Raw genomic sequence first — 13,766 nt, forward strand, 5'->3', positions numbered from 1 at the left:
ATTTTAAAAACCAAAATGAGAATAAAAATAGTTCACAATTTATTACTTTACTAAAATTAAAATTCATACATAATATTTTAGTTTTTACAGAACATAAAAGTACTATGATACATGCATCACTTTAAGCTCTTCTTATAAAAACAACAGTCAAAGTTGATTTCAAATGCCCTAAGAATTATAACTATTCTTTCACGTATTAAATGATATTTTTAATATTTAGGAATAAATATAAATCAGAAAAACAATTAATATTATCATTTCTATTTATTATATAGTGTTGTATGTATATATTTTTTTTGTTACCTATTTTTAAGTAACTAATTGTGATTTTAGAGTTACTCTATTTTAATAATTTATATGTATAATTGTTTGACTATGTACATTTTTTTTAGCAGTATGCATTAAGCATTAGTCAAATACCCATTATGTGAAATACATGACTTGTAGATAATATATTATATAATATTTAATTTTGTTCGATGATTTTAATAAAATAAGAAAAATAAAAACTAAACATTTTTGGCTAGTTAATTTATTTTTTTCTGTACTAATAAAATGTTTTCTTATAGCAACTCTGTGATATGATAAGCTTAAGGATATAAGAGATCTAGAGGATTTGTAACAAATCAATAATCCATTTCATAAACTGCAAGTGATTTTATTTATTCCGTTGTCACTATACTTAAACATTCAAAGACTGAACCAAATTTAAAATAAAAATCCAGTATTGATTAACACATAAATATGTATAAAATATAAAATACATAACTTATATTTCAAAATTTAACTTAATAGTGTATATACATGTGGTTATTCAAATATCATTGCTCATTGCTAGCCAAAAGTTTCGATTAAATTATTTTACCTACCTGACCTTATTTACTTGTTGGAATCCCTAAAGTTTTCCTGACCAAAGTTTCAGCTACTTTATTAAATCCTTCGCGATCTTCGCGCCACATTTTAGCAGCATCAACATTTGCACCACTCTCGTCATTTGGCTCTGAACAATAAATATTAAAATAAATACTTAATGAAATAATAGTTTAAAACTAACAGTGTGTTTATAATTACCGGCAAGCATACTAATAACAGATAAAAGAATTTTTTCGACACTCTGTACAGGGCTCCATCTTTCATTACTGGATTCGTAACCCATAGGGTCATCCCCAGGTGCATGAAGAATTGAAATGCATACACGCCCATCAGAATAAACTGAAATTTAAAAATCTGAATTTTATTTTATTACAAAGTAATAAGTATAATTCTATTTGTATCTTCTATTAATAGATTACAATGTAAAGAGCTGACCTATCTGTATGCATCAATTCTTTTAAAAATACTAGTAAAATAATTTTTACATTCATTAATTGTTTATATATAGTTAATTGACCGGTGTTGTTTAATAACAAGTTGGGAGTTATATTTAAAATCCAACTAATGAAATTACAGCGTTAAAGAAAACAATAAAGAGTGCTTGAATAATATTGTCTACAATACAGAAAATAATTGAAATAAACTTCAATTATACCAGAATGGCAGTATTAATCTTTTCAACCTTACTACTTTACTCTAAAAAATCAAAATTATATCCTTCATTTGTCAAAAATATGAATATTTCATTAGGCAGTACCAAGCCATTGTAAAAAGTAGTAGAGTTAGTTGAATGACATGTATGATTATGTAACATGATTTAGTAAGCTGTATGTTGTGTAATAATAATAATTTAAATATCAGACATAATATGTATATTATAGACTACAACTACGTAGATAAGTAATTTCAATAACATATTACATAATAGTACTAGAATAAAAATTATATTTTTAAAAGATGAGTTAAGGTTGAAACAACAATATTTACATGAACTACCCATAAATTGTTTTTATTTCTTAACAAAATATTGTGAATAAGCAATAGATACTACATTTAAAAATGTCCACTGAAAATTTTTTTAAATGAATCACAATATTGGTATGGACAAATATTAACATACATCACAAATTGTACTCACTGTTTGGATGAAACATATCACAAGTAAAACTCATTTTTGGTGGACTCAATGGATAGTCAGATGGAAATATAAGTTTAGCTGGAAAAACACCACCTTCAAAACATGTCCCTTCTGGTCCTCTACTCATAACAAAATTTTTGTTTAGATATTGTGAGGGTACTGTTTAGTAAGCAGTGTTTACCAACACCATGGCATTATTATAACTTACGTTATTAAAGCTTCCCACTCAAAGTAATTTTCTTCAGTGGTTGGTCCGGCAATGATTCCTTCGGGAGGATTCAATGTCAGCTCTACAGAATAAATTACACAGAAATGTGAATAACAAAAATATAGACTACACTAATAAAGTATTTACATACGTTTATATTCAGCCATAAGTCGTCTTAGAGCAGATCCAGCCATCGCAAAACAATTGTATTAGCTGTAGTTGGATGTACAAAATAGACACGTCTCAAAAATCACAAAACAAAACTCAGAAGAATTGGCTATAGTAACGAAGCGAATAGGTAGAATGTAGAGTAATTATTTATTAATAATTACTAATAAATTATAGTTGCCACTTAGGCCAATTTTGATAACAGTAAAATTGATAGTAAGTATTGATGACGATGGTGAGACTTGTTATAGCTTGATGATATAACAGGTCATATTATAATCATAATGTTGTTTGTGATATCGACTTGTTCTTTGGAGGGTGTTTACGGGAGTTCAACTACTTTTACTTTACTCGTCGTGTCGTGTCCGTGTCGTTTCGTGTAAAATACTTTCTGATTGGCTTACCAAAATGCAATTGTTTACATCTAAAAACGCCTGACCAACACGAATACACGATACGCCGATACCATGACTACCCCGAAATATAACACAATATAGGCCGTGTGGTTACGTTCAGCCCGTTCAGGTTAAACTGAATGATATTATATTTATTTCATTGATTTTGAACCCTGCTATCATTCACCATGGGACAATATTAATATCATCACAGAACAATGCCGCTATAGACGTTTCGCTACCGTAATTATTGTTAAGTAAGGTTTATAATAAATAATTATAAATTGGGTAGACGTGTAAACCACAGAATAGGAGAAATTCACATATTCTGTGTGTAAACTATAACATAAAAAAAATTAGAAACATCTACCTATAAAGCACAGAAACAATTTCCCCTTTTTGGTGATAGTACTATCTGAAGTTGTATGGTCGCCACGGTTGTATTGATAAGAATAACACGTGACAATCGTCAATCAATATTTCAACTGAATCAACTCCCGAGTGTCCGAAATCCAAAATTCCAAAATATAATATTAATTTGCTGAAAGTTTATACCAAAGTCAGTTGAAGAAATTCTTGGAAATTTTAAGACGTGAAATGGCATCGTTTGAAGTCGAAAACAACGATAATAGTAAAAAGCGTAAAAACAAAAATGTTGAAAAGAGTAAAAAAAAAAAAAAACTTCCGGAAGTTGTCGAAATAAATGAAGGTTTAGAAACTGAAGATGCGGTAAAAATAAAAATTAAAGACCCGGAAAAAGTCAAGGTAATAATAGACAATAGTATTGATACTTCAAAAACCACTGAAATCAGTGACAAAGTTAAGTCATCAAAACCACGACAATTGCCTACTGTCTCCATAGCCGTGCCTGGATCCATTTTAGATAATGCGCAGTCTCCAGAATTCAGAACATATCTGGCCGGACAAATTGCAAGAGCAGCGTGCATTTACAAAATTGATGAGGTTTGTTTTTGAGCATTTTTATTAAGTTATCATTAAACATCTTCTTACTCATTTTTTTTTCTTATTAGATCGTAGTTTTTGATGATGTGGGTGAACAAACTAATGTAATGATATCCAACAAGAAAACCGAAGGTGGTTCAAAGACGTGTAAACAATTGGCCATAATCTTACAATACTTGGAATGCCCTCAATATTTGAGAAGAATATTATTTCCAATTCACAACTTTTTAAAATACACTGGAGTATTGAATCCACTAGATGCACCACATCATTTTAGACAAGAAGATAATGTCCCATTTAGGTATATTTTGTTTTTGGATAATAATTAAGTGCTCTATAAATAATATAAACCTATATAAACATTTCTTTTGGTAAATTAAAAAATTAAAACTCAAATTGTTAAAAAAAAACCAAATCCACCAATTTTTAGACTACATATACACAGTTATTATGCAAAACACTCCAAATCTATATAACTATCTGCCCACTTAGTTGACCATTCAACAATAATATGACAATTGCAATACCAATTGAATATTTGAATATTTAGATAAATAATAGTGCTAAAATGTAGCTAATAATCACAATAGCTAAAATACAATCATTATTAGTCATATAACTTAATAAATAGTTGATCTATGTTATTTTATAATAAGTGAATATGTTGATTTTTGTTAAAAAATTACTCATTCAATTTTATTTAATCAGAAATTTTTACTGGTAAACTTTTACTTCCAACATGTTTCTGTGAAAAATTGTTATATGTTCTAAAATAAATATTAAAAGTATTGTTATTTTAATTTACAGAGAAGGTGTAGTGTCGACACTTCCTCCAAAAAAAGGTAAAGGCTGTAATGTCGATGTTGGTCTTAGAAAACATGTACTTGTTGATAAATGTCTTCAGCCGTATGTACGAGTTACTGTTAAACTAATTCCAAATTCAGATGATTCTAAACGTCAAAAAGGTATTGTAGTAGCTCCGAGTACACCCAAAAATGAATCTGGTATTTACTGGGGTTACACTGTAAGGAATGCTGAATCAATAAATGAAGTATTTACCAAGTGCCCATATCCTGGTGGATATGATTTAAAAATTGGTACATCTGATAAAGGTGTTAATATCGATCAAACAGATCATACTCAACTCGGTAGCTTTAAGCATGCATTGATATGTTTTGGAGGAGTTCACGGACTTGAAGCTGCATTAGAAGCTGATCAAAGCATTGATGAAGAAAATCCATCTGCTTTATTCAACATTTATTTAAATACGTGTCCAAACCAAGGTTCTAGAACTATTAGAACTGAAGAAGCTGTTTTTATAACATTAGCAGAATTACGTTCCAAAATGAAACTCGAATAAATTATGTACCCAAATGTTTACTTTATTTGATTTTGTAAACCAATAATAAATGTATTTGTATGAATTTCTTTACATTCTTCAAAAATACTTTGAACTAAATGTAATGTTAAATATTATGGTGCTACAACACAGTAGCTGCTTTACACGAGAGGGGGGTTTGAGAATTTAAAAACATTTTGTATACATATACATATAATTTTTTATATAACACTGCTACGACATAACGGTAAAATGTCAGGATTAAAGGTTGCAAATTAGCTACTTCTTTCTCAAGAAGAAATGTCATAATTATCAACAACCAACAATTTTGCTTATCATATATTGTTGTAGCTAAGTATAGTATACGCATATGATGCAACTGTGTACTGCAATTACGTATTTAGAGGGTGACTTTAGAAGCAAGTACAATACTTTAAGGGGGTGTTAAAATCTTAAGATAATGTATGATACTATGGTATAGTAATTGTATACATTATTATCAGGGTATAATGATTTAGATACTTTTTTACACTTATATTATATAAGTTGTGATTTTGTTATAGTCCGGCACTTAGGTCACGGTATGCAGGCGTCACAATTTAAGACAGACTTAAATAGGGTAGAAATATAGTTTATCTTAAATTTTAACAGGACTCACTTATCCCATAGATAACTGACAATTAGTCACTTAATCCTACACTTCCGTTAACTTAGCCAAGAATGCTAGTCTTTCTTTTCGCTGTGTTCATCAAATCAGCCGAATTTTGGTGACAAACTGTGTGGGTCACTGAAGACCAATTCCTATCAGGTATTGAGTTGAAACCACGACTACAGATACTATCTATAATCTATAGCTGTGTTTTTACCATATTATACTAAACTGTGTAATAGGGGTTACATATGTTATTTTTGGTTTTTGAAATTAAATATAATAAATTATTTTATTTACTAATTGTTTTCCCAACTTGACAGAGTTAACATTTGACTTATAACTGTTGCCCTAAGTAGATATTGATAACTATAAGTATAATACATCAATTATATTATTATATTACATTTATTCTTACATTTATTCTTACATTTATTACAACGAATGAAGTATTATAATACACACGGTTAAAATCTAAAAGATTTTAATATTATATAAGTATTCTGTAATGATTGAAACAATTTATAAAAAATAAAAATAATTTATAAATTAAATGTAACAGCTAATATGAATCTTTAAAATCAAATATATATTTATTTAAATATGCACTATGTAGTAATTAGTATTTAGATAACTTAATGTTGTAAAAATGTTTTTTGAATATTAACAGAAGAGTTCATAATTATTTGAAAATTAAATATGCATTCATCATTTTACTTGTATTTTTATTTGGTTCTTATATAGTATATTAAGATTAGGGCAGGGATTTAGATGTACTGGGAGTTTTTTTTTACACATTTAAGGGTCTTTAGACCATTATATAGTACAATATTTTAAGTAGTGTTAACTAACCTTATTTCTAAAGTCATATGATTTTCTTAAATAATATAGTGATTTCTATATATTTTGTACTTCATAACCAAGTTTGGATAATTTTTTTCTCAAACTATCAGCCATTTTTTTTCGAGCTACCCTGCAGTCAAAACAATAATTACTCATACGGCCACGTTGTCCTAGACGTTTTTCAACATATCCCTGGCATGTGATAGATCTTACAGAAACATAAATATAGGTAAGCAACATTATTTAACAACTAATATTATTTTTTTTTCAAATAGAAATTAGAAAAACAACAATTACATCACATTTTATACCTGGTAATGATATTTTCTGATGTCATCATTCCTTTGCATTCTATTAAAGAATGAATATTTTTCAATAACTTATTTGTATCATTCATGCTCGATAAAACTGTATTAATAATGTTGTCAAATATAACTTCAACATCACTAAAAAAAATCTGTAAACATTTAATGATTATAAAATTAGAATAATATGAACTTAATATAAAATAAAATTATAGATTTTTGCATAAAAGTTATTTAATTTTTTCTTTTTACAAAACAATTGCTTACTTTTGCTATTAAGCTATTTGAAATTGTTATTTTTTTTGAAGATCCACAATTACATCTCACAAGCACTACTTCATCATCCTTTGATTTAAAAATCCATTTACTATCGGGTTTTTCTAGTTGGTTAAGGTTTTCTTTTAAATACTGAAAAGAAAATTCTTGGTAGATATTTTCAGGGCATCTCATTTCACCTGTATCTGAACGAGATTGACTTGGTTTAGATAACTTTTTATCGATACATAAAGACCTTTCTCGAGGAGGTTTTCTTATCTTGTTATGTTTTGTTAAATAAAATGGAAGATTAGGAAATATACACGGAACTGCTCCAGCTCTTAATATAGGTCTAATTCTTTTTAGTTTATTGACTGTTCCATCCCATAAAATAGTCTCATCATAAAATAGAACATCATTCTCTTCAAAATGCAATTCACAAACATAAGAGCTTTCTGTGAGAACTTTGTCTTTTCGGGGTATAGCTTTATTCCATTTTGCTAAAAGCTCCTTATTCTAAATATAATGTGTAACAAAAGTTTGAATAGGAAAATGTTTTTTCATAAATAACATTAAGATTTTGGTTTTCTTACTTTGGGTGGTTTAAATAAACTTTTATTTTTTAAGCCATTTGCTTTTTGTTGTCTGACGTATGAAGCGTTACCAGTAGTACACCCTGGTACATAACAGCACTTAACCATTTTTAAAATGTATTATGTGAAAAGCATCTCGTTCAAATAACTAGAAGTATAAAATATTACTCTCTTTCAATACTCAGCAAAATGATAAAAAAAACATTAAACACCAAGCATTAAAGATAAAAAATAAAATTTTCTATCTTAATGGTGGCCGATGGAAACCGGGAACCATGACTAAATAACAGGAATGATGTCACAGATAAACTTCTGAAAATGAATTGAACGTTAGAACTTGGTGAGACGTGAGTTAGTAGTTTAGTACTTAGAACTTTAGAAGTCCCAACTCCCAAGACGTGGTCAGCTCTCGCCTCTCAGCTGCACTCAGCACTCAGTAGTCAGCACGATTTAAGATGGTAACCACAGATTAAATAAAAATATTTTATATTATCTGTGGCATGATAGAAATAACTACATAGTATACATAGATAATATATAGAGGATAGGCTATTCCAATACCTACAACCCATGGGTTCGCGTGCCGGAAGAGCCCCAGACTAACATTGGTTATGGTAACCTAGTTATCAATGGTTACGTTATCCTGTTATCTTGTCAATGTATTTGAATTAGGAGTACGAAATGACGAAATTTGAATTATTAAACATTTTACTGAGTAGTGACTAGTGAGACAGTGAGTACACTATTAAATTTTATTAAATTTTGTGGCAGGAACAGTACAATTAATAATACTTGGTATGATCGCAAAAGGTATTGTCATTAAATTATTACTACTATATATAATACAGTATGTTACGACACGTACCGATCGTCAAAAAATTATGAACATACATTTTTGTTTAAATCATGGTAAGTAATGGGTACAATATTATGTATATAAAATGGTAAAAATCATAATTAAAATGTACATGCATATTTACATTATTATATTATTTATTATATTATTATGGTAACTATTACCTATAAAGTAGAGTCAAATATAAATTATATATTACTTTATATATTTATTATTACTCATTTGGATTTCATTCGTGCCTGAAATGTACTATTTTTTTCAACTTTTTCTTTATTGGAAGTTTGTCATTAATTTTCCTGGTTTCATGAAATAACCTTATTTGAATGTATTTCTGTATGATATTATCAATTAGTATAATATTATGTTGGCTTATTTGACTACAACTTAAACTTTGAAATAAATTATATTCAGTTAGAATGTGTTTGACTTGATTCATCATCAATTGAAATTTTTGTCTCGTTTTTAATATGCATGAAGTGTGATTTTGTCTGAATAAATCTTCTGTAACCTTACATATTGTGACTAAATCTATGTTTGGTTTTTTTAGATGGCCTCTATCTTTGATAATTGCTAAACTATTGCAATGGTAGTTGCTCTGTAACTCCATTATACAAGACTCACAATTCAATTTTTTTTGAAGACTTCGGAGCACAAACCCTGCAATGTATGAACTAACATCTTTAACATATAGAGTCATTGTATTTAAATTAGTTAACTTTGCATTATCTATGTTTGTAATGTTTTCATTTAATTGATTATCTTCATTTATGATTTCCACAGCTGAAGGGTTTTTCAAAGTATTGTCCAGAGCTTGACAATTACCGTACATGGAACTACGTATTTGGTTGTGAACTAATAGTCTTTTGTATGCTGTTTGGAACTGATGACAAGTTGGATTGTCACTATAACCACATCTGCCCCGAATGGCACTAAAAAAAGTTTCAAGGTGGTCTTGACTTAGCTTGTAAGTTAGTAAATAAGACATATCACCCTTTTCATTTAAAATTGTATAATAATCCAAAGCATTTTGTATGCCAAAAATCATTCCAATAAAACCTGTTTTGCGTTGAGAACAAATTACTTTTGTACCATCTTCAAAAGTAAGTGCTTGAACATACGTAGAAAAATTGTTCAAAAAGTCTTTATATTTTTGGTATGTGATTTGACATATGGAACTATTATACGGTTTATTTGATAAATATTTTCTTGAATTTAAAATGTCAAAAGCATTGTTAAAAATTTTACAAAACTCTGCAGTAGCTAAACATCGCATGATAGAAATAACTACATAGTATACATAGATAATATATATTATCTATGATAGTATATATAGTTATACGTACTATATAGTTATTTCTATCATGATATTATCTATGCACCTTCTGAATTTTGATAAGGATATTGTAGCACAGAATTGATTAAATATTTTCTGTGATCGTAGAACCTAGTAAAGAAAAACAATAATTTCAGTGTATTGTGTAAGGTACTTCGCTATATAACAAATACACCAACAATCAACTAAATTACTATACAAGTACAACGAACAATAATTTAACTTTTGATCTTAATCAAGAAAAGTCAAATATCAATCAACATGCTTAAAAATACTGTTCGTTTTTATAGATACCCCTTAATGGTTAGTATACTGATTTAATTGAAAATTCATATTTTATGAATACAAAAACATCAAACTAAATGTTTAGAATAAAAACTATCATTTGTTTTATATTTACAGGGAAATGCTTCTTTGATTGGTGTCAAAAACCTCAGTTATGCCCAAACTGGTGATTCTAAAATATTTGCAGACTCAGAACTAGATTTAATGAGGAGTCGTCTCATATATCAATCTAGAAAAAGGGGAATATTAGAAAATTGTATAATCTTTACATCATTTGCAGACAAATATTTAAAAACATTCAATTGTGAACAGTTGCAAAAGTATGATGCATTGATTAACAGTAAATTTGACGAATGGGACTTATATGCATGGTCAATTGGGTCTAAACCAGCACCAGAAGAATTTAATAATGACATATTGAAGCTTTTGAAAAATCATGTTCTAAAAAGAGAATAATGTAAAGTAGTATAAATATTATATATTATTACCTATTCATTTGATAGTATTTATAATTTGCTGCATAACAAACAAGTAAATTAGTTATGAATTTTGACTAATATCTGATACCCTGTTGTTAAATTAATTTATTGAAACCATTACCTACCAAATAAAGCATACCAAAAATATCATATAATGTAATATTGTAACATTGATTAAATATGCAATAAATATATTTAATCAATGATTGTAATAATGTTATTGTAATACGGTAGTGTAGATACCTAAATAGATTGTTTTGAGGTGGGTATAGGGCAACCGATTTAGTACAATAAACAATTTTGATTAATAATACTTATATAGTTAATCAAAAAAAAAAATGTTAACCAAAAAGTGTGGGTGAGTGATCGATCAACTGTTTGCCTCACGTCTGAAAATTGTTCAACATACTACTTATTATTTAATATTTTTATTTATTACTATTATTATTATTTTATTAATCACTTGTCTTGAAGCGTGCTGCTGTTAACAACAAAAATGTAAATTTTTTTATTATATAGATTATTCTTTACAATTTGTTATTATAATTAATTTTGTTACCTAAATAATTTTTTTTTTTTATTTATTTAAGCTTCGTCAACTGAGGGAGGCCATTAGCTGTAGGTTGTGGTACTGTAGGGTTTTTGGAACTGTAGGGTTATGGAACACGTGTGTGTTTGTTTGTCAGAATTTCTAGTGGGCACCCATAGGTTTCTGCCATGTCTGGTTGGGGGATGGCGGCCTCTCTCTGCGGACACCGTGACTGCCTGGAGAGAAGTGCCGCCCGTGACCAAGGTTAGAACTGGCGACGGTGCGCATTGCAACCGACGCTTTATCCACTCGGCCACTCCGTCCCCCTCCTAAATAATTGTTTCAGTACATTATGCTTAGATCTTAAATTCTTTTTACTAATTGTTTTTATATGTACACTATTTACCTGTGTACTGTACTGTATTATGCACTGTGAAATTAAAAATTTCTCAAATACCATTATGCTGCCTGACATCCATGCCTTAAAGGTTGCTTTAATTTAAATGACTTACTCCCATGCTAGTTCCAAAATGCAAAATTTAGATACATTTTCAGGTGAACATAAACAGATTTATGCAAGTAATATTGTGTATTTTATTCTGTTGCAATAAGTATAGTAAATTTAAAGTTGCCGGTTTATCATGGTTTCAATCCAATCAATATATTTTGGGTTTAGATAAAAAGGTAAAAAAGAGAATAGTAAGCTATCGCCCTGCTGTTGTACTCCTGTTAAGTTAGTAGGTGTTGAGTGTGCCTTTTCATTGAATAAGTCACTGTCATGTATGTGTTCAAAAATTCAATGACAAAGAATGGAGTCGAATACTAAGATATTTTTTAACTAATAATGAGATTAATAACATTTCATGAGATCTTCTTAGCAAAGGAACATTATAACATTGAAGTGTATTAAAAATACTAGTGAACATTTATTATTTTAAGTTCATTTTTAATATTAACTCAGATCATTTGAATTTAAACATGTACTTATTGGACAAGCTTGAGACTTGTTTATTAAATATGTTTCTCTATATGGTATATATATTTATGATTATAGTTATAATTGTAATCTAAATGTCTATTATGTGTTATTATAATTTATACATATTTATTATTTAATAGTTTTGGTTTTCCGCCATAACATTATCACTGTTTATCATTTTAACATTTTGTAAACATTCACCTCTCAGATAAGAAAATTTCAGACATTTATTTGTCGGCTTCATAATAACCTTAGATATATTATATTCCACCGTCATGAGTGTTCTATTTACAATGTTGGTCACAATGTTCTAAAGGTGATTGGATAAAAAAAAAGTTACTGATTAAAGAAAAGAATTAAATATTTTCATTTTTCACGAACATTGTTAATTTGTTATTCGCTTTTTATCTTTTAAATTTTAATTAGTTTCTATAAAAACTATTGATATTTTTTGGACGTTCAATTCGCATAATTAAAATGGCCCACGCGGCTCCTTATAAAACTATAACCGATCCCGAATTAATTCGGAAAAAAAATGAATTACGAAAAGCCGTCGCTCAAGAATATATCAAGCATACATCAAATCCCTACCGAAACATTAAAATGGAAGGTGGAACACTGGTATGCATTCATATAATATTTCTTAAAATGTTATTGATGTTGTATTTCTTTGTTTCTAGTTTGATGTCGGTATTCAAAGATATATGTCGCTGAAAGCAACACAACACGAATTTTTCAGGCCAACACCTAAGACTTCACTTTTAGGTGTACTAATGATTGTAATTCCGTATTTTAGTCTGACTTATTTCATAAAGAAAGAACGTGTATGTATTACTTAAGATATTTAACTATTATTAATTTCAATAAAAATATTTAAACATTTTTTTTCTATAAAAGGACCGTCGAGAAAATTTAATTCGTACTGGAGAAGTATCTTACAAGGATAGAGGATTCAAATTTGCCTAACAAGATTTACATTTATATGAACATGTTTAGTGTTATTTTGGTCACATTACCGTTGTTGTATAGATTTATTAAAATAGAAATGCCTGTAATAAATAATTAACATTAAAATTGGATTTCAACTTCTATTATATATATTTTTTGTTTAATGTCTGTAATGATATTAATGTTAGAAACAGTTCAATTTGAGTTAAATGAAATATATAGAAAAATAACTATAATAATAATTGTTTATTCATTTATTTACTAAATAGGTATGCATGAATTATGAATAAAATGAATTGATTCTCACTGAGGTTTTTTGTTTCACAAGTATGCAAGTAAATTATAAAAATGAAAGGAACTCCTGTCTACTGAAAAGTTCTTTTTGAGTATTCCTCGACGCTCCGGAAAGTGAATCTAGTTGGTGCATTCGGGAGGTTAAAATTTAAAATTTCCAATAGTTTTCAAAAGCAACAGGAAAAACAAATAAAAAATTAAGGGAAAACGGAAATTTTTATGCAAAACTATTTTTCGAAAAAATCGATTTTGGTTTTTAGTGTAACTCTAACAAAAATGACCGTAGATTCATGACATTTTCACTGAATATTTGTGTAAGCATTTTCTATAAACC

At 28.3% G+C, this 13,766-nt stretch overlaps 5 protein-coding genes and 1 long non-coding RNA gene across 7 annotated transcripts; 4 read left to right on the forward strand and 2 right to left on the reverse strand.

The window, feature by feature from the left end:
- Positions 1-637: 637 nt before the first annotated feature.
- LOC111031805 (ubiquitin-conjugating enzyme E2 G2) lies at positions 638-2,567 on the reverse strand. Its single transcript, XM_022311906.1, has 5 exons — positions 2,371-2,567; positions 2,220-2,301; positions 2,012-2,130; positions 1,072-1,212; positions 638-1,000 (listed from the first exon to the last, which is right to left on the reverse strand). The coding sequence occupies exons 1-5, from the start codon at positions 2,411-2,413 to the stop codon at positions 876-878; spliced, it is 510 nt and encodes a 169-aa protein (XP_022167598.1). The 5' UTR covers positions 2,414-2,567; the 3' UTR covers positions 638-875.
- A 126-nt stretch (positions 2,568-2,693) lies between these two features.
- LOC111031804 (putative methyltransferase C9orf114 homolog) lies at positions 2,694-5,169 on the forward strand. Its single transcript, XM_022311905.1, has 3 exons — positions 2,694-3,745; positions 3,814-4,046; positions 4,553-5,169. The coding sequence occupies exons 1-3, from the start codon at positions 3,380-3,382 to the stop codon at positions 5,103-5,105; spliced, it is 1,152 nt and encodes a 383-aa protein (XP_022167597.1). The 5' UTR covers positions 2,694-3,379; the 3' UTR covers positions 5,106-5,169.
- Positions 5,170-6,516: 1,347 nt separating this feature from the next.
- On the reverse strand, positions 6,517-8,266 carry LOC111031816. 2 transcript variants are annotated; one of them, XM_022311921.1, is made up of 5 exons: positions 8,097-8,266; positions 7,730-7,877; positions 7,149-7,652; positions 6,888-7,033; positions 6,517-6,784 (listed from the first exon to the last, which is right to left on the reverse strand). In XM_022311921.1, exons 2-5 carry the CDS (start codon positions 7,835-7,837, stop codon positions 6,631-6,633), a joined length of 912 nt encoding a protein of 303 aa, XP_022167613.1. In that variant the 5' UTR covers positions 7,838-7,877; positions 8,097-8,266; the 3' UTR covers positions 6,517-6,630. The 2 variants fall into 2 exon arrangements, with proteins under 2 accessions (XP_022167613.1, XP_022167612.1); XM_022311920.1 differs by having other exon boundaries at positions 7,730-8,041; positions 8,097-8,265.
- A 112-nt stretch (positions 8,267-8,378) lies between these two features.
- On the forward strand, positions 8,379-9,845 carry LOC111031817. Its single transcript, XR_002604242.1, has 3 exons — positions 8,379-8,638; positions 9,133-9,249; positions 9,366-9,845. It is a non-coding gene; the product is annotated as an uncharacterized LOC111031817 (long non-coding RNA).
- A 123-nt stretch (positions 9,846-9,968) lies between these two features.
- LOC111031827 (succinate dehydrogenase assembly factor 2-B, mitochondrial-like) lies at positions 9,969-11,215 on the forward strand. The gene is made up of 2 exons (XM_022311932.1): positions 9,969-10,221; positions 10,321-11,215. Exons 1-2 carry the CDS (start codon positions 10,180-10,182, stop codon positions 10,657-10,659), a joined length of 381 nt encoding a protein of 126 aa, XP_022167624.1. The 5' UTR covers positions 9,969-10,179; the 3' UTR covers positions 10,660-11,215.
- A 1,321-nt stretch (positions 11,216-12,536) lies between these two features.
- Positions 12,537-13,286, forward strand: LOC111031831 (NADH dehydrogenase [ubiquinone] 1 beta subcomplex subunit 4). Its single transcript, XM_022311937.1, has 3 exons — positions 12,537-12,811; positions 12,871-13,014; positions 13,088-13,286. The coding sequence occupies exons 1-3, from the start codon at positions 12,668-12,670 to the stop codon at positions 13,154-13,156; spliced, it is 357 nt and encodes a 118-aa protein (XP_022167629.1). The 5' UTR covers positions 12,537-12,667; the 3' UTR covers positions 13,157-13,286.
- Positions 13,287-13,766: the final 480 nt, after the last annotated feature.

The sequence above is a fragment of the Myzus persicae genome, unplaced genomic scaffold (genome assembly GCF_001856785.1).
Source record: "Myzus persicae strain clone G006 unplaced genomic scaffold, MPER_G0061.0, whole genome shotgun sequence".
Lineage (NCBI taxonomy): Eukaryota > Metazoa > Arthropoda > Insecta > Hemiptera > Aphididae > Myzus > Myzus persicae.